This window comes from Leptinotarsa decemlineata, unplaced genomic scaffold, assembly GCF_025532065.1.
Source record: "Leptinotarsa decemlineata unplaced genomic scaffold, Ldec_3_MD MMD2_tig00026294_RagTag_RagTag, whole genome shotgun sequence".
Lineage (NCBI taxonomy): Eukaryota > Metazoa > Arthropoda > Insecta > Coleoptera > Chrysomelidae > Leptinotarsa > Leptinotarsa decemlineata.
In genome coordinates this window covers 6,306,162-6,327,983 of record NW_027412674.1, presented here as the reverse complement: position 1 = coordinate 6,327,983, position 21,822 = coordinate 6,306,162, and the positions used below count along the sequence as shown (strand labels likewise).

The 21,822-nt window shown below is 36.6% G+C and overlaps 2 protein-coding genes and 1 long non-coding RNA gene across 5 annotated transcripts in view; all 3 read left to right on the top strand.

Moving 5' to 3' along the window:
* Positions 1 to 4,910, top strand: LOC141484813 (uncharacterized). Its single transcript, XR_012466812.1, has 2 exons — positions 1 to 2,747; positions 2,806 to 4,910. It is a non-coding gene; the product is annotated as an uncharacterized lncRNA (long non-coding RNA).
* Positions 1 to 21,822, top strand: part of LOC111514586 (uncharacterized) — a 255,565-nt gene that overhangs the window by 93,140 nt on the left and 140,603 nt on the right. The gene's annotated exons all lie outside the window — the stretch shown is intronic.
* Positions 7,204 to 8,425, top strand: LOC141484811 (uncharacterized). Its single transcript, XM_074180223.1, has 2 exons — positions 7,204 to 7,456; positions 7,520 to 8,425. The coding sequence occupies exons 1-2, from the start codon at positions 7,302 to 7,304 to the stop codon at positions 8,223 to 8,225; spliced, it is 861 nt and encodes a 286-aa protein (XP_074036324.1). The 5' UTR covers positions 7,204 to 7,301; the 3' UTR covers positions 8,226 to 8,425.

Below are 21,822 nucleotides of genomic sequence, written 5' to 3'. Positions count from 1 at the left end.
TTTTTTTTTAATCAATCTTAGGTCTTATTCTACGATTTTTAGCCCTTAAAAATGAGAATATATGGTTATACCAATTATACCAATTACAAAAAATATTTATCAATAGATCATTCATTGACCTCAAGAAATAAATAATAATAATAATAATAATAAATCGTCTTTATTGGTGAAGGTACAAAATAGGCGCAGTTTAGGAAAATGCTACTCTTACACTTAACCAAAAATGTACAATTATAATCAACAAAAATTATAAACAGAGAGAAAGACACGATGAAAAAACGCATCACATAATAATAATAATAATTTATATCATAGGTATCTAGATGACATATTGTGACAAGGTAAGTAAAGGTTGAAGGTAAATTTAGGACACGGCACTCAAGTTTCTGTTGGTATTCAGGAAGTGTTTTTCAGAAAGTGTTTTTTCAGAATGATTCTTAACTCTCCTTTCGAAAGTCGCATACAATAGTATAATAGTGATTTGTAGAATTTGATGGAGAGATAAGTGAACGACCTCTGAAACAGTGACGTCTTATGACGAGGAACATGCAGTTTATTTTTTGATCTTACATTCAATGAATGTAGCATAGACCTAGGAATCAGTTTATTGTGAAGTGACGTGGGAATTTTGTAACTCAATACTTTGTACACAAAATTACAAAGATTATAATTAGTACGATTGATCATTGTCAGCCAATTTGATTCTTTGATTTTACTCGAGACATGATCGAGTTTTCTTAAAGAATAGACAAGTCTACAAGAGAAGTTCTGTACTTTCTGTTTCCGATTTAAATCAAATTTACTTGAAAGATTGCTGTACACAATGTCACCATAGTTGAACCTTGATAAGACCAACGACTCAGTGAGAAGTTTCCTGATTGGTCGACTGAAAAAATATCTATTTGAATAAATCAGTTTGAGAGTCCCAAACGATTTTCTAAGCAAATCATTCAAATGCAAATCAAATTTTAGGTCAGAATCAAAAATAATACCTAGGTTTTTAATGAAATTCACAACGGGAAGTATGGTGTTCTCAATTCTAATTGTGAGATGTTGTGCGACTATAGCCCTATCCTTTTTATTACCGAAAAGCATCAAATGGCATTTTTTCCTATTCAATTTTAGATTATGTTGCGCAGCTAAATTAGAAATAGTTTGTAAGTCGGAATTGATGAGGTTTTGAATAGTTCCATAGTTGTAAGTAGGAGATTTGAGCCGGTTCTAAGCCTCCCCCCACCACTATGACGTATTAATTGCTTTTTTATTGGTTGTTGTTTGGTGAAGTCACTGTGATGTGACCTTGAAGGGTGTGGTGTATGGATTGTTCAGAAATTTTTTCCCGGTTCTAATCCTCCCCCCACCAATATGACGTGTTATTTGCTTTTTTTTGTTGTGCAGTGAAGTCAAGGCGTTGTGACCTTGAAGTGTCTGGTGCATGGATCGTTCAGATTTTTTTTTCATATGAGATTTTGTGTGTGTATGTGTGTGTGTGTGTGTGTGTAAGAGAATGCACGGTACAGGGTTTCATCATGTGCTTGTTTGTCTATGTACAAACATACGTCTGCATACTTCGAAGATCCTCCAAGTAATGAATGCTCCATCGGTGTGAGGGCACCAAGTTAGTAGTGGAGTGACGTCACAGCAATAACCGTTCAACGGCTAGAGAGCGACATGTTCACTCCACGACGTGTGGCAGAGTAATGCGTATTCATCGGTCTGCTCTCACCTCCCTCGATGTAGTGAAGGATGTGACGTAACGCCCCAGACTCGCCATCAATGGTGACACGCAGGCGGGCGAGGACTGTGCTAACGTCTGTCCTCTCCGAGAGCGCAACGACAATTGCTTGTTCGGCTATCGCTCTCGAAGCAGTGAATGATGTGACGTAACGCATCACCCTACCCCCGCTATTGATGGTGACACGCAGGCGGGCGAGGACTGTGCAAACGTCTGCCCTCTCCGAGAGCGCAACGATCACTGCTTGCTCGTGCCGGCAACTCGCATCAAATTGGGAGATGGGCTTGGCTGTGACGTCAGGCATCTCTAGTGGATGCATCGATGTGTCCTTACCTACCCTCACTCTCTACGGTGATGCGCAGGCGACGTGGATTATGGTATTTAAGAAGCGGGCGAGTGTTGGTTATGTCAGTTTCCATCGAGTGAGTTAGTGAGAACATATCATAGAAAATGTATTCTTGTGAATGTGGTAAATCTTTTACCCGTAGTGACAACCTTCGTCGTCATCAGCTCCAGAGTTGCCAAGGAGGGCCATCAGTGAAACGAGTGAGATTAGATGACGCTGCAGCACCTATGTACACATGTAATTGTTGTAATGTGATGATTCCATTGACTCAAGTGAATTCTCACAATAGAACTCTACAACATAAGAATAATACATGTGTTCAATTCAGTGATGGTGTTCAAATTATAAAGAGCGCCTTCAAACGTCGGATTGCGACATACAGGGTGCAGAGTTCCATTGTTTCCACCGATTACATGTTATTCTTTAATGAAATCAGGCAGAAAGTTATAGAATTATTGGAATCGGCCATCAGGGTTCACAAAATCATCAAAGTGAATATGGAAGTATTTGGGAGTTATATTCTACAAACACAAGACCTGAAGGAAACCAAATCATTTAATTCACAGAATAGAACAGTTGATCAATCTACTGATTTGAATTCCTTATTTGATGGATTTCGAAATGGGATTATCGCTCAAACTACAGAATTCCAGGAACGTGATTCAGGTAAACATTTCTACCAAGTTTTAATTGGATGGATTAGTAATATTGTTCTGTATTTAAGGTTGGACTTGTGAAAAAATCATGTTTCTGGAGTTGAACATTAATAAATACAGCCCGCTCAGTGGATGTTCATATGTGAAGCTGCCTGAATGTATCGAGCGTAGGAAGGCTGTGGTTAATGTCCGTAATGAAGATCAGCATTGTTTTGCATGGGCTATCACTTCAGCACTACATCCTGCAATCGATAGAACATCAGAAGTTTCATCGTATCCACATTTCAGTACAGTCATAGATGTAACAGGTATGAATTTTCCGGTAAAGTTGAAAGATATTGTGAAATTTGAAGACAAGAATGATATTTCAGTTAATGTGTACGGTTTAGAAAGTAAATTCGAGAAGGGTAAAATAATGTATGAAATAATTGGACCATTACGTTACTCTCAGAGAAGACTTAGAAGACATGTCAATTTGTTACTTATCACAGATGATTTCGGTAATAATCATTATTGTTGGATTAAAGATCTTTCAAGATTAGTTTCAAGCCAATTATCGGCTCATGAACATAAGAAATATTTTTGTGATGGCTGTTTATTATATTTTTCTAATGAACAATTACTATTACGTCATAAGATAAATGATTGTAATCACTTGAGTACTACAACACCATCAACCAATTTCAAAGTCAATAAATATGGGAAAACGGTACCTGAAAATATACTAACTTTTGAAAACTTTGAGAAACAAATGAAGGTACCATTTGTAGTGTATGCCGATTTTGAATCAGTACTGAAGCCGATTCAAACCACTAAACCAAATCCTGAATACTCGTATTCGATCAAGACATTCAAACATGAGCCTTATTCATTTGCTTATTTGATTAAATGTTCATACAATGATGATTTATCAAAATTTGTTTCGTATAGGGGTATGGATGCAGCCCAGAAATTCGTTAGCAAAATCGAAGATGATTTGAAAAATATTTATGAAAATCATCTCAGGTTTCCTATTCCTATGGATGTACAAACTCCTGAGGAAGAGGAACAGTTTGCTTCTGCCACAAATTGTGGCATTTGTTCCAAACAATTTAATGATGGCGAAGTCAAAGTGAGGGATCATTGTCACCTCACAGGAAAAAAAAGGTCCCCTGCTGCTCATTCATCTTGTAATTTGAATTTTAAATTGCCAAATTTCATTCCTATAATTTTTCACAATCTCAGTGGATATGATTGTCATTTATTCATAAAGGAATTGTATAAAAACAAAGATAAAGTGGATGTCATCCCACAAACTAATGAGAAATATATATCTTTCACAAAACATCTCTTTACACACTCCTATACGGATAAAGATGGTAGGGTGAAGAAGAATTATTTGAAAATGAGATTCATTGATAGTTTCAGATTCATGCCTAGTTCTTTGGAGAATTTAGGTGCAAATTTAACATCTGATCAGTGTATCGAGATGCGCAAACATTTCCCACAAATTGAAAATTTCAATTTGATGAGAAAGAAAGGTGTATTTCCCTATAGTTTTGTTGATGACATCGAAAAACTGAATCATCCAAGACTTCCAACCAAAAATCAATTTTATGATAAACTCAATTGTGAACATGTATCAGATAATGATTATGGGAGAGCTCAACTTGTTTGGAATTTATTCGAATGTCAGGATTTGGGTGAATACTCTGATTTATATTTAAAGTCAGATGTGTTACTATTATGTGACATTTTTGAAAACTTTAGAAATATATCTGTTGATAAATATAAATTGGATCCGGCACAATACTTCACTGCACCCGGATTATCGTGGGATGCCATGTTGAAATATACTAATATTGAATTGGAATTACTAACTGATATTGATATGGTTCACTTCTTTCAAAAAGGTATTCGTGGTGGAATAAGTCAATGTAGTGAAAGGAAACATAAAGCAAACAATAAATTTTTACCGGATTATAATCCAAATGAACCATCTTCATTCATTTCATATTTGGATGCAACAAATCTATATGGTCATAGCATGTCGCAACCATTACCAACAGGTGAATTTTCATGGTTAGCACCTCATGAAATTCTCAATCTTGATATAATGAATGTGGATATTGATAGTCCTTATGGATATGTATTGGAAGTGGATATACATTATCCCCAAGAACTTCATGATAAACATTCCGATTTACCATTCTTAGTTGAACGTTTGATACCTCCATATGCAAAATCGAAAGTTCCCAAATTAATTCCAAATTTAAACGACAAAAGAAAATATATTGTTCACTATAGAAACTTACAGCAAGCTGTCAATCATGGTTTGATAGTGATGAACACACATAGAGTATTGAGGTTTAAGCAATCATGTTGGATGAAGCCTTATATAGATTTGAATACTGAAATGCGTAATAGGTCTAATAACAAATCTGAAAAAGATTTCTACAAACTAATGAATAATGCAGTCTATGGAAAAACAATGGAAAACGTAGACAATAGAATTGATGTTAGACTCATTACACATTGGGAAAATATAAAAAGAACTATAGGTGCTAGTTGTCTCATATCTCGACCAAATTTTAAAAAATGCTCTATTTTTACAGAAAATTTTGTTGCCATTCAATTGGCTAGAGTAAAAGTTCATTATGATAAACCACTATATTTAGGATTTTCCATTCTAGAATTATCTAAAACAGTTATGTATGATTTTTTCTATGGATGTATCAAACAACAGTTTGGAGCAGATGCGTCCTTACTCTACACTGATACCGACTCCCTTATTCTCAAAGTAAATACAGACAATTTCTATGAATTTATCAAAAATAATATAAATAAGTTCGATACATCTAATTATAAAATAGGAAACCAATTCAATATTCCAGTGACAAAGTCAGTTCTGGGTAATTTCAAAGATGAATTCCCAAATGATCCAATAATCAGCTTTTACGGTACAGGTGCTAAAGCGTATTACGTGAAATCTGTTGATGGTGAACTGAAGAAGGCCAAAGGTGTGAAACGATCTGTTATAAAGAATGAATTGACATGTGAAGACTATGAAAAAATCATTGAAGAGGGAGGTATGATATTCAGGAAGATGAACTCGTTCAGAAGCGTATTGCATGATATTTACACTGAATTGAAAAATAAAGTCGCTTTATCGTATCATGACGACAAGAGATTCATCATTCCGAATACCACTCGAACTCTTCCATGGGGTCATAGCGATATAGAATTTTATCGAAATGATCCTAATGATAACATTCGTTGGGTGTCTGAAATCGTTCATTCTTTTTCTCAAGAGAGCGCCTTAGACCAACTAATCAATTTGTTGACTGTAGAGATGAATAATTGAATTATAATTCGAAGTATTATTGCTTATTCCTTCAAACCGGAACATTCTTATTTGTGATTATTTGTGATTATTGTATTATGTATTGTATATGTATCACTTTTACCAAGTTACTTAGATGAATAAAAAATGATAAAAATATTATTTGTTTCATTTCTATTTTCCTAACCAATTACTGTAAAGTATATAACATAATGTAAATGAAAGAAATATCAGTTTGAAAAGAATCATCGTAGAGTGCACAATGTCTAAAACAATCGATAAGTTTGGTAGAAAAAGAAAATTGGGTGGTAATGTCATTCGAGGTCCTCCCGGGATTGGTTTTAAATTAACAAAAGATGGTCATTATGACATGCAAAGAAAAATATTGAAAAATATAAGCGAACCAATTGACAAGAGTGATTGTGTAACTGTATCATATCTTGAGGGGGAAATTAACGGAACAAAGGAGGTTATACTTCTAGCCCTACAAGCTGCAATACAATCCACAATAGGTAATATTGCTCGCGATGCCCGTCAAGCATTTGACGATAAAATTGCAGAGGCTCGGATAACTTTCACTCGTAAATTTGACAAACTTACAAATGATGTGGACATAAAAATGTCTGACATAACAGCGTCTACAAATAAAAAATTTGATGCTATGTCAAACATAACAGGGACTACAATGAAAAAGTATGATGTACTAGAAGAGAGAGTTGAAGTTTTGGAGAAAAGCCATAAAGTCAGGCCATCAGGTGGACTGGGATATCCAGGACTGGACATTGATCCAAATGTTAGAATAATAGAACCAAAACCAAAACCAACAGATGACGTATTAATTGAACCAACATGGTGAATTTACTCCCGCGTTAGGTTAGATTAGATTAATACATACTGTAGGTTAGGGTCATAGGTGTTAGGTTAGGTTAGGTTTCACGGCGCACGAAGCGCGCGGGTGGGGGTGGGGGGCGGCGGGGCCGCGCGTAGCGCGGCCCCGCCGCCCCCCACCCCCCACCCCCCCCTCCTCCCCCCGGGGTGGTGGGTGGGGGGCCACCGCGCCGGCGCGCGAAGCGCGCCGGCGCGGTGGCCCCATTACGCTCGCGCCGGCGCGCGAAGCGCGCCGGCGCGAGCGTAGCGAATTGGGGCGTAAGCCGCGCGGAGCGCGGCCCGCTTTCTTCCCACCATTGCTCACCCCGCCCACTTCCTACCATTTCTCGCCCCACCATATTCCAACCATTGCGCATGCACGCCCCCACCTCATTCCCTCCACTCCCAATGATGTTGATACCCCGAGGAGCACGTTCTTCTACATTCAGTACGACAACTCCAGTCATCCAGAGCAGTCCAGCCATACTCAACCAGAAGCAGTGTACTATACGACGAGGAGCTAAGTTTGAGTAAGTTAACAATGTACTTTAATTTTTTACATCTACTAACTTTGTATTATTTTACATTTTCAGAATGGCATCCAACACTCAGGAATTAAATAACGCTGTGGCATCCATCATGCCTATGACAGAGCAGGAGAAGGCATCCACTTCACGAGTTAGGTGCAGATCCACCAGCCCTGACTTATTCGAGGAGGAGGAGGAAGTCAGGCCTGTAAAGAAGGTTTGCCAACGACCTGCAGCGAAGGTTGGTCCTATTTCTAAGTACCGAGCTACTTGCAATAGGACTAATCCTTATGCAGGTAGTTGGTCGACCGCTCCAAACAGCTTAAGGCCCTCCACACCACCCGCAGCAGTAGTGGAACAACCTAGGGCGCCTTCTCCGGAGGAGCCACCAGTTGTATTGTCCCCATCGGAGGAGGCTCCCATCGTATTCACTCCGTCGGTGGTGCCGCTTTCGCCGATGCTGGCAACACCGGTGACGAATCCTGAAGTGTTAGTGCCACAAGTGCGACAGCCTATCGGAGAGGTTAGTGAAATGTTGGACAGTTTTCTACAGAGATGTAAGGAAGCAGAACATGCTTCTCGAGCTAGTGAGGCCGCGTTGGTTAAAAGGAAGCGCGAAATGGCTGAAATTGTTAACCGACGGAGGGAAGCAGAAAAAGTAATAGCCGAACTAGATCGGAAGTATGCATCTCTGGAGAAAAAGTGTGAAGCAGATACCTCTTCGATAGAGACTTATAAAAAGTTAGTGACTTTTATAAAAACTTTCCCATAGATTAAGTGTAAGTGTAGTAAGATTAGTTTTAGGTTAGTTAGGAATATTTAATTAAGATAGTTTTAAGTTTATGTTTGTAATTTTAGGAAATAAAAATAAAATAAAAAAAAAGAAGTGAAATTAAGGGTGTACATTGTTTTGGTTTGGTACACATTGAACAATGCGATGGTTGGAGCATTTTTCTTCACTTCGTCTCATTATTATTTCCTTTTTTTATTTCAATTACAAGTTCTTCTATGCAAATACCTCACATCAATTTTTGTGTTCTCTAATCTATTGTAAATAATCTCTTGGGAAGAAAATATGTTTCATAATGAAATCAATAAGTATATTTCATATAATTCATATAGTATTTTCAATTTTCTCTTTCATGGAATATAGCTCATGTCATTTTTGAAATTCATTCTCACTTAATCCCCTCTCCTCCCCACTCCTCCCCCACTCCCTTTCAAAAGTATAAAAGTAGGAATTATCTGTTGGAATATTCAGTTGATCAGCCACCTTCAACATGGAACCTGATTCAACTACTGAGCCGTACAGTGACCCAGCGCATCAACACCCTTACTGGGCTTCTATCCATGAAGGTTTCGTTACCTCCACGACTGCACCTCACTCGATGAATTATGATGACATAATTTATGATGATCGGATACAAGTGCTTCACGTTACTGGAACCGATCAAGCGGACCTGTCTGATGGGGATTATCCAGATCCCTATGATTGGCGGAATGATTACGAATGGGATACACAGTCCGGAAACACAGACGACGACGACAGCGATGACGATGATGACGGTGACGCTGACAATGAGTCCGATGATAGTCCTCCACCATCCCCTATCCTGATTGATGAAGTCCTGAATTCAGACGATGATATGTAATCGTTTCCTCATTTCTCCCATCCTTTCTATTCCTTTCCTTTCCTTCCACGGAGTACACACTTTTTGGTTGGTGTACACGAGGCACTGCGAGGTTGGGGCAGTGTCTTTTTCCCTCTCCCTTATTAGTTTTTTTTTATAATAATCACTCAGAGTTTCTAATAATAATAATCACTTAGAATTTCAAGAAAATTGTCATTCTTATTGCTTTCGAATTTCAAACACTGAATTGTTCTACATTTACACTTCACCCCCTCCTTTTTTTTCCAATATAAATAAAGCATCAATCCCAGTTCTATATCATTCTTCCACAATGTCGAGTGCTGATTCCACCACCGAACCGATGAGTGTACCAGAGTGTTCTATGACGAGTACAGGCCCCATCCAGGTACATAGAATAGATTCAACGTTCGATCATTTCAGTACAAATTTTGCACAAATGCTGCAACGTATCTATGATCTACCTGATGATTTCCCGGCACGTATGGAAGAAGGTATGCAAGAGGAAGTAGAGGCAGAGTTAGAGATGGATGTCAATGAGTTAGACGATCTAGAGGATAACGAGCTAGATAATTATGCTAATGATGATGCCATTAGTATATCGTCTGATTCAGATGATTATGAGGATGACATCATCAGTATATCATCAGATACAGATGATGATACAATCATCATTGTTTCTGATGATGATGAGGAGAGTTAGTCCATACCATTGCATGGATTAATAAAAAAACAGCCCTTTTCAGGGCTACAATTGAAGACTGAAACAATAAAAAAATAGCTCTTTTCAGAGCTATCATTATACTTTCAAACAGAAACAGGTTCATACCATTGTTAACATTATAGTCTCAAACAAAATGTATGTATGTAAAAGTATTCATCATTATATGCATACAATGATTGACAAAATGCCAACTTCAACTTTCATTTAAAGTAGTACTCATCATATGCATAGATATTCAATGACTATCAAATTCCAAATATCGACTTTTCAGTCAAAGTAGTAATTTATTTGTCATATAATGTATAGATATTCAAAGACTAACAAATTACTTAGACTTTTATTAGTCAAAGTATTCATTTGTCATATAATCTATGAATACTAATACAACTAACTACTGTTTGTGTGAATAATGTAGCCCTGAAAAGGGCTGTTGTTTTTTTGACCAGTAGGTCCACGGTTATTGTGCCACAGGTTGGACATTATTACATATAATACATGTAGATACTCGGGTGAAGTTTGTTAGTGGCCTCTCGCAAGCTTCACACCAATTCTGTCCCATTTCCATAATTGAGACAGTGTTGTGGGTGTTGACATGGGCATACCACCCTCCATTATTGTTTCTATGCGAATAAAACCGAAAGCAGCACCAACATAGTTTTTTGTTCTCTCCATCTATTGTGCTGATCAATACGTATGCATCCATTGCACAATACAAATCCAAGGGATCTTCCAGTGTCTCACTGACATTGAGCGTTCGCATACCGATCCTCAAAGCACCATCGCCTTCAGTTGTGTCAGCTTCTATCCCTTCATCATCTCCTTCTTCATCCATGACCCTCTCAAACTCCATCACGTCATCATCTTCGTCGCTTTGGTTGGCCTCGTTTTCAACTTCGTCTATCTCATCTTCATCGACTCCAACATCTTCTGCTTCAACTATCACTTCCTCTAGCGGAACATTGACATCCTCATCATCTGATTCGTCTATCCAATTGTTTTCATCAACAGCAGATATTCTATTTAATGCAGCATTTATTTTTGCAGAATTCATCTTGTTGTTGTTTGCTCACAGTTGTAGAGAGTGAATGAATGAACTCTAGGTTTGCAAGTCGACTTATATAGGAGGTGATGCGACTCCCACTTGACTCGTTTAGAGTGGAATAGTAGGAGAAGTTATCCCACTATACTTTCACATGATGTTGATTTGTATAAATAGAGATCGTAGGTGTAGGAGAGAGCATTCAGAGTTTCTGTAAGTCATCTCTTAATATTTCTAATCGAATTAGTAAAATGCCGTTTCCAAAAGAGTGGAATGAAAAACCAAAAGTGTGTGTCTACCCAATGATGATTGCAGGGGCTATTGTGTGCTACTTTTGTCAAATAAGTAGACCTAAGGATTCAATCAATCCATGTACTGGTATGTGTAGTGATTGCGTGTTGCGGATTCAACTATCGCCTCCTTCTCATCCACCGAAGCGAACAAAATCGGATTATCATCAACAACAGTTACAGTGTCTGAAGTGTTCCGAACCTATAATATTTAACAATATAGGTATCTGTAGAAATATTTGCGGTACCTGTGCTGCCGTTCCAACTCCACTGCAACGTTGTTTGCGTTGTGATACATATTCCATGAATTGTTGGAATCATGTATGCAATGCATGTAGAAGTACTTGGGATCTGTGTGAGAAGGTTGGTCAACTCTACCCCAATAGGAGAATCCATTTTTTTCAATGTTGGTGTTTGACGCACGAGCAACAACTATTGAGGAATAGAGTCAAAGAACGTTCCACATCCACAGAGACATATTAACATTTTTCATTTTATATTTTTTATTATCGTTATTGTCCTTCATTATTAATAAATATATATATATATATATATATATATATATATATATATATATATTTTGAATTTATTTGTATTATTTTCTAACATTTAAAAATACATGCATGCAACACAAAGTTTTCCTCTTAAATGACAAAGATTGTTACATGCGTGAATAGTTCAGTGAGAGAGCGCATGTGCCAGTTGATGAAAGAGCGCATGCGCTAGTTTATTTTCTTCTATAAATGGTGAGGTCTCAGTAACATCATCACCTTTCCTATCCACATTCTATTGCTATCACATATCATTCCTCAGACCTTAATAATCATGAGCTCTATGCCGCTATTGATTGCTGAAGATGGTTCACCACTTGTTGATATCGATCAGACTGATTTTGAAAATATTCCAGTATTACATTTATCGAGTCAAGATTCGATAAATGATTTTGATATTAACGACTTCGTTAACTTTGCAGATGTGCCAGAACCAAATGAGCAAATTATTATTGAAAATCCGATCGTTTCGCAATTATCATCACTCAAACACTCTTCATCTACCCTTCCTCTTGGTGTTGATAAGAAATCTAGAACAATCAAGAGGAAGGTTACTAAGGCATCTTCATCGATTGTCACTGACTTTAAAGAAAAGAAAGAATCCAAAAGTGTTGTGCGACAGAAAAAACCCGCAACGAAAAGTGACAGATCGAAGAGGAAGCCAAAAGGTACTCCTAAAGAAATGAAGAGTGATTTGAAAGCTGAACCGCTATCTTCTTTCAGTCCCCTCCATCGGTTTGGGGAAATGAAAAGGAAAGCAAAATACCGTCTTGTAAAGGCACAGATGACTATTGCTGAACTTGAAAAGAGTGAGCGAGCTATTAATGCTAATAATGAAACTCTTGAAGCATTAGATGCCAAGATTGCATTAGCGAAGGTTGAATTGGCTAGAATGTCTAAAGATGCTGATGAACTCCGTTCAAAAATAGGTAAAGATAAGCAATTCCATCAACGTTCGAGAATGCAAGCTCAGGCTGAGCTTGAGGAGTCGACTAAGCTTTATGAGACGGCATTATCAGTGAGAGATAATTGGCAAAAAGAGTTGGATACTGCATTTCAAAGTGACGGCGATTAGTTTTGGGAATGATAATGTGTTTTCAATATCGTGAGTTGAAAAATATAAGCGGGAATGGAGTATACAATTAATTTGGTTTGGTATACACAGAACATTGCGAATGGCTGGGGCAATGTTTACCGCTGCAATATTTTTCAATTCACATACTTATAATTGAAATGAAAACAATAATGAACTTTAATATTACTTTATTCATAAAAGTCACTATTAGATACATTTAAACCATATTTGATTCATCAATCCAAGAATTTTGTTCGCTAGGAAGACCTAACCACTTTACATATACTTTATTTTTTCTTCTCTTCAACACCTTCTCAATCAGATATACGTCAGGATTCTCGGTTCGTAATAACTCTTCTTCGTAAAAACATCCTCTAATCGGCTGTTCATTCATATCTTCAAGATTATAAGTCGTTGGGATGGTTTTATTGATTTTAACAATCTTGAATAGCTCCGTGGTAAAATTCGCAGTGTAAGACTTTTCAAAAATATTTTTGTATTTACTTATACGTACAATATCATTCAATTGGAATTTGGGTTTACTTTGTCTTCCTCCAATTCCATTGATACCCTTGAATTTCAATTTTGTTGTTGAATCAACATTGATGGGTGCCATACCTATTGTACGATGAACTTTATTATTATATCTACTAGTTATAATTGGAAGAATATCAAGCCATTTGTGGTGACCTCTCATCGAAAATTCCTTGTAGAGCCATGCCTTTATTGTACGAATCACTCTTTCTGCTATAGCTGCCTTCTTTGTGCTGAATGTTGAATAATGATTGATATTATATTCTCGCATGAGAGATGAGAAGCTTCTATTAAAAAATTCTTTCCCTTGATCGCTTTGTATATGTTTAGGGGAAAATTTGGCTTTCTTCAGTACATATTTCATTGCATTAGTTATTGTACTACCTGTTTTATCTTTAACTGGCACAGTCCATAGATATTTTGAGTAACAATCAATTACTATAAGTATATATCGGTATCCTTCATTACTTTTTGCATAAGGTTGTAGTTCAGCTAGATCTATTTGCCATAGATCTGCAAAACCTTTGATGGTAGTTATTCTTCTACGAAAATTACGTCTTGCAGGTCTGTGTAATTCATTAACAACTTGTCGTTTGATATCACTTACTTCATTAGTCATTCTATTTCAATATGATTAAAGAGAAAAAAAGTGATAATGTTACTGCATTGAATGATGATGTGACAGTGATCATTACTTGTGGATATATATTAATATATTATACCTTCTTCACGTAATTCTTCAATTATTGAAATTATTTCATTATCATGTCCGGTATGTCCAGCTGACTTTGATGCTACCAATAGTCGTAGGCGAGCAACTAACTCTTTCAGTGAATTCCAGTACACATAATTCGCAGGTTTAGAATTATATGTTTTCTCCATTTTCACTCGTTTGAGTGCTCCACCAATTTTACTTCTACTCCTAATTGGATATTGTCGTGAGTCTAATAGTGGTTTGATGACTTCACGAAATTTTTTAGAATTCGTATTTTTAAAACCATTCTTCAGATGATATTGTTTATATGGAGCATTCGTTATTTTCAATATTTTGGAATATACTTGACGAGTTTCTTCATTATCAACATCTTGTGGATTCTTCAAAAAGATCATATCATATAATTCTGGACTACCTGCGCATTCATATTTTTTCACTTTATTAGCATCCCAAAATGAAATGTTTCCATCTTTGAAATGTACCACTAGACTTCCCATTTTCAGCTTTTGTGTAATTGGATCCATACGTACGCCAAATGTTCCATCATATGCTGGATTTCTAGATTTTACATTATTCAAATGTTTCATCAAAACATCTTCACCACTTTCATTCATAACAGGTGAGATGTCAGGATCCGAGGAATCGATGTGGGACGATGATGGTGTTTCGAATAGAGTTGTTCTCATATCGTCTTGAAGTGTGCTCGTGTCACTATTCACAGATGATACACCATCAAAAGATTGTTTTCTTCTTATTGGAGTACTCATGGGATAATTTGAAGTAGATTGAACAGATCCACGATTTGGTGATAACACTGCTGATTTAGAAGTAGCGTTTGATGATAAAACATTCAATGGTTTCATTATGGGCTCATACAATCTTTCAAGTGTCGAACGATTTTCAATATTATCATTCTTGATAGAGTTGAATTTCTGTCTGACAGCTTCTGTTGTCTCTACTAGTTGACGTTTCAAATTCATTTCATTGTTTTTATGTTCAGAATCGTTTTTTGTATTCATAATGCCCTTTTTAAATTATAGCTCAATTCGTTGATGAAGTGACCTCTACAATATTCAGTGATCGAATAAGTTTCAAAAACAAGATCATGGGTATATAAAACTATCGAATCCTTTGCGATATCTACCTTCATCTATTTTTCTATCCTTATCAATTACTAGAAATCCATATTGATCCTCCCAGCATTTAACACACATCAATTGGAATTGTTTGAATGTTACATCGGGTGAAACATGATCTGAATAAATGTGATGTAAATTCGTCTCATCTTGTTTGAACATTATAATGAAATTGGTATTGTCACGCACTAACTGTTTGGGTACCCGTGAATATGTCTGTGCTAGATAAAAACAATCAACATCCTTATGACGTCCCATACAGAAATATGATCTAATAATATCTTGCTTTTCACATATCACATCATCGAAAATGAAAACAGAATTAGGCTTAGCGTCGGAGGGTTCCACTATTTCTGCATTATTGCTGAATGTATAAAAACCTAATCCTTTTATAGGTTCCAAAACACTTCGCAAGTACTGATATTTAGGTTGATTGAGTGACTTCGAATAGAGATACACATTTCTAAATCTCAATCCTTGTGGATGTGTTAATAGTGATATCATTGCATTCGTCTTTCCACAATTTGAAGGTCCTATAATGAGTCCTCGAACTGATGATGGAAGTAGTGGACCATGTCTGAATACTCTTTGTCCATTCAATCCACACCCAAATTTCTCATCTAGATTATCTACAGCAAACTTTTCTTTCTGTTTTACAATGCGCATCGTGCCGTGGTTGGAGACTATATAAATGTTATTAGCTTATTCATTTCAATGTGTACCATCAAACGATACGGACGTATTGAAAGTGATCGTAAAATTAAAAGAGGTTGTGGTTTTGTTAATGATTTAATAAACAAACTTCCTTTCGAATTACATCTACCTGGAGGATATCAATACTGTGGACCGGGTACAAAATTGAAACAACGTTTAGCTCGTAACGATCCTGGAATCAATAAATTAGATATTGAATGCAAAAAACACGATATTCAATATTCTAAGCATCCATCTGATCTTGCAGCAAGACATTTAGCCGACAAAGAACTTGAATACAGCGCTTGGGATAGGGTTAAATCAAAGGACGCGAGTATTGGGGAAAGAGCAGCTGCATTACTTGTCACCAACATTATGAAAGCGAAAAGACATATGGGCATGGGTTGTAGTACCAATAAGAAAAAATGTAAGAGGAAACAATCGAAGAAAAATAATATTAAAAAAGTTGCATTTGGTGCTGGGATAGTCCATAAAGTGCGAAATGTATTGAAGAAAGCTGGTGGGAATCAATTTGTGACGAATAATAGCAAAAAAGCTATCACTGTGGCATTGCAGGCGGCACGTAAATACCTTAAAGCTGCCGGTGGAAAGAAGAAAATCCGCACACCACGCATAATTCCTGTTCCCAAGATCGGTGGACTTTTACCATTGATACCAATTTTTGCTGGACTATCCGCACTAGGAAGTTTGGCGGGAGCCGCTGCTGGTATTACCAAGGCCGTGAATTCGGCAAAAGCCAGCAGAGCGGCTTTAATGGAAGCCAATCGTCACAATAAAACCATGGAGGCTGTAGCATTAGGCGAAACGGAAGTGGAATATATCTCAAACCATACCGTAAAGGTTTAGGACTATATTTAAAACCATACAAAGCCACAAACAAAACAAAAAACTGATTGAACCCCTACCTCAGAGGCCTCTTACTGATCTCGATCTCAGTTATTATGCACAAAAAATGAAAATTCCACATTTTCGTGGTGTTTTTATGCGTGATAGATTACCATCTTCAGGTCCAAAACAAAACGAGACAGCTATTGTTAATTTAGATGGAATAAGTGGACCAGGAACACATTGGGTGGCATATAAAAAATGTGGGAAAGAAGTCACATATTTCGATAGTTTTGGAGATCTACCCCCACCATTGGAATTGACTCGATTCTTTCGAAAATGTTCGAATGTAAAAATCAAATATAACTATGATCGACAACAGAAATTTAATACAGTTCTCTGTGGTCACTTGTGCTTGCAGTTTCTCTCTAAATAATTTTCCAAATAAAAATGGATTCAACACCAAAACTGGATCGGGAGGCTATCAAGGGAATGGGGTTTTCACTTAGAATGTTTTCAAAATATGGTACCTTGAAAAAAATGGATAAAGTGATGCTTGCAAATATGCCTAAGGAAGTGATACTTGCATGTGTTGCACATGAGATTGCATATGTTTGGGAAAAGTTGCCTAAGCATCTGCAAGATGACATCGATATAATGAAACATAGATATTGTTATGAGCACCACCACCACGATCAAAATTCAGAATCGGATGTTAATGACGGTCCTATACCTCGGAAATCTATGTGTTGTATTTGTAATATAGAGGATGTGAATATTGGTATCAATAAAAATGATACTTATTACAATACAACACCTTCCAAAAAGTGTAAATTGTCTCAAATGTGCTGTTGCTGTGTACAATAATAAATTGAAATGTGTTTCAAAATATTCATCAGTCATGTCACGAAAGTTCGAGCTACAAGCTGTCGGGACAAGTGTCTTGAGTGCGGATTTTTTTCCACCAATTGAATTGGATAGGAACAGTCGTTATGGATTAGGACTTTTGGGATTCTATGGATGCAATACAATCAATAATATAACTGAAGCTAATAACTTAGTTAGTTTTAGAATCAGTAATGACAACTCATCGATATCCCAAAAGTTGACAATTGAAATTCCATGTGGTGCTTACGAAATAGAAGAGATCAATGCCGTCATACAGAAACATATCATGTTCAGATTGTTTCATGATAAAAAACCAAATGATGTCGTTGCAGATGATATTTTCTATCTACACGCCAATAATAATACATTCAAATGTGAAATGCGATCCAAATATGAAATTGATCTGACACATCCAAATTCTATAGCAGAAATGATGGGGTTCGCTCATGGAATATTTCCACCAAATCAGATACATGAATCATCATTACCAATAAACATTACAACTGTGAGACTTATCCGCTTAGATTGCAATATAATATCTGGTTCATATATAAATGGTGAAGAATCTCACATTCTTTTCTCATTCGATATTGATGTTGAACCTGGCTACAATCTTACTAAAGAACCACACAGTATTATATATATGCCTGTCAGTCCAGAAGGTCGTCAATTGATTCACAACATTACAGTGCGTATTTTGGATGAAAAAAATAACCTTATCGATTTTGGAAGTGAAGAAGAGATTTTCATTATTTTGGAATTGAAGAAAATCGAATAACTGTTGTTATGGGTTTCATTTACAATAGACAAAATCGCATTGAACAATCCCAAACGAGTTGTACTATATAAAAAGAAAGGTGTGCATAAAAAGAAAAGTGTGCATAAAAAGAAGCTCATTCCACAAGTGTATGCTAAACAGTTAGCACATAACGCTCTGTCTGTGAGTGATCTTAAATTTTTGAAATCGATTGGATTGAAAGTGAGAAAATAACAATGGTGCTCGAAACAAACAGTGAAAAGTTGAATATATTCAATGAACCAGTGCTCGATCATTCTCTCATAAGTTTACATGAGCACACATATAAGCCCTATGGATCACCGCTATTCAGGAATTCGGATGAAATCAGAATTGCAATCAATAATCAAGATGTTATACTAGATATTGCCGACAGCTTCATTTACATAGAAGGTAAATTCACCCCCAAAGATGTAGCGAAAACATGCTATCTCTCGAATAATGCAATTGCATTTCTCTTTGACGAAATTCGTTATGAAATGGGTGGTGAACAAGTGGCTGTTGTTAGAAAACCTGGGATAACATCTACAATGAAAACCATGATATCATTTGGACAATCTCATGCTAACACATTATTGACATCTGGTTGGGGACTTTCACAATTGAAGCAAGATATCTTGGATACAAGCAGTCATGTTTTTAGTGGAAAACTACCACTGAAATATTTGATGGGTTTTGCTGAAGATTACAACAAAAGTATCTTGAATGCCAAACAGGAATTGATTTTGATTATCGCTCGATCATTCAAAAACTCGTATATAGGTGAGGTTGATGCTGATTTGGAAATAAATAAAATCGAATGGAAAATAAGACATATTGTACCAGATGATAAACACAAGCTCAAACTTTTGAGTAGAATAAACAAAAGCGGTCTGAATGCCAAAATCAAATTGGCATATCGTATGTGGGACCTCTATGAACTACCATCATTACGTGGGACTTCTTCAGACATATGGGCCATCAAAACAACTAATGCATTGGAAACTCCTCGTTTTGTCATCATCGCATTCCAAAGTACTACCACATCTGAAGATAGAACACAGGATATTACAAAATTCACAACTGCTGATATCAATAGTATTCGAGTATACTTGAATTCTGAAGTTTATCCATATGAGCGTTGGAATTTGAATTTCGATAAAAAACTTGATGCTCCTGCTTATTATGCTTTTGAGAGTTTCCAGCGAAGTTATTATGATAAAGATATGAGTGAACCTCTGATGGACATTGGGCAATTTAGAGAGAATCCACTATTCGTCATCGATTGTTCCCATCAACCGAATGCAACAAAATCATCAACTATTGATATAAAGATTGAGTTTGAGACGAGGAAGACCAAGTTTCCAGACAACACTAAAGTATATGCATTAATTTTGCATGATACAATTTTAACATACAATGCATTGGATGGTTCAGTTCATAGCAGATATTGACACTTTTTTTCACTCTATCATATACTGTTTTATGATCTTTTTTTTATTTGTAACTGACTTATATCATGTATTGTATTTTATATCATATTTATTGTTTTGTAATCATTTCTATTGTATTTCATGAGATTTAAATAAATAAAACATGAAAATAATACAAAGTTTTTTATTTGACATATTTATGATTTACAGGAACATACAGACTATCTAAAATAACTTCTTCCTCATAATCATCATTTTCGCGACCATCTTCAATTTCCTCTCGATTTTCATCATTCAATTCAAAGTGATGAATAATCCATTCTGGCAAGTATGGTTGGAGGCTATACAGGAATCTTCTTAGGTTCAGTTCAATCATAACCTCACAAAGTTGCCACAATTCCAATTCATTATCCAAAAATTTGTTACAAACTTCTGCACCACTCCAATAGTTCTCAGCATCACGAAGGCATAATTCGATTTGTTTTTCATCATAGCATACACTCATATCATAATTGCTTGCATGTTCGGCTCCATCACCCAACACCTTCAATTTAGACGACAAATGTTGAACCGATGATTTGAGATCTACAACATCGACCCAATCTTGACTTGCGTACTGCATCCACATCTTTAAATGGTGGAACTGAAATCGAATAAAAAAAAACAATAAGCAACCTCCAATTTTTCAGTGATATAATACTCACATTCCCATTTTACTTGTAGTTACAAAGTGGGTGTATTCAACTAAGTTAGTAATGTTTATATTTCCATATAATTATCATCTAATATATGAATATTAATGAAGCAATGAGAAATTCATTATAATTACTATTATTATTCAATCATATTGAATTTGACTAGAGTTAGCGTTTTCACACCAAAAAACTTTGTAAGCTATGACCTAAAGAAATTCGCTATAAATTATTACAATTATTATTCAATCATATTGAATTTAACTAGAGATCGCGTTTTCATGCCAGCAAAACTTTGTTGGCTCTGTCCTAAATACACCATCGTATATTTACCACCTGATGAGTTGATACAAGATATATCGTCATCACTGAATTGCAACGAAATACGTTTTGGTAGCCATGTTTTAAATAATTTATCATTGCTCACATCTTGCAAAGTTAATAAAATTGATTTACCAAATCGTGTAGAATAAGTTGACATATTTTTAATTATGTACACTTCATCAATTGGCAATGATGATAAGGCCTTTTGCTCTAGTATTTCAACCTCCTGTACAATCAAATTATTAATTTTATTCAAGTCTACTTTTGAAACGGACATGATGATAATATATATGAAAATATAAACAATTTCCAACAGACAAATACACTCACCGTCTTCCTTCTATTACGAACTGAATAACACTCTACCAATTGCTAACTGCTGCAGATATATTCGTCTACTGATTTCATAGTGTGCCAAGCATTTCTTTTATATTAAACAGTGCGAGTCACCCCCACCATGAAACCGTGAAAGGTTCACATTGCTAGTTGCTATCCACTAGAGATGCCTGACGTCACAGCCAAGCCCATCTCCCAATTTGATGCGATAACAGTTGCCGGCACGAGCAAGCAGTGATCGTTGCGCTCTCGGAGAGGGCAGACGTTTGCACAGTCCTCGCCCGCCTGCGTGTCACCATCAATAGCGAGGGTAGGGTGATGCGTTACGTCACATCATTCACTGCTTCGAGAGCGATAGCCGAACAAGCAATTGTCGTTGCGCTCTCGGAGAGGACAGACGTTAGCACAGTCCTCGCCCGCCTGCGTGTCACCATTGATGGCGAGTCTGGGGCGTTACGTCACATCCTTCACTACATCGAGGGAGGTGAGAGCAGACCGATGAATACGCATTACTCTGCCACACGTCGTGGAGTGAACATGTCGCTCTCTAGCCGTTGAACGGTTATTGCTGTGACGTCACTCCACTACTAACTTGGTGCCCTCACACCGATGGAGCATTCATTACTTGGAGGATCTTCGAAGTATGCAGACGTATGTTTGTACATAGAC

Excerpts from the sequence above, each read along its gene's own strand:
- LOC141484811 (XM_074180223.1), top strand. The coding sequence starts at position 7,302 with ATGCACGCCCCCACCTCATTCCCTCCACTCCCAATGATGTTGATACCC. Across the intron at positions 7,457-7,519 it reads CGACGAGGAGCTAAGTTTGA|AATGGCATCCAACACTCAGG; the intron begins GTAAGTTAACAA and ends TTACATTTTCAG.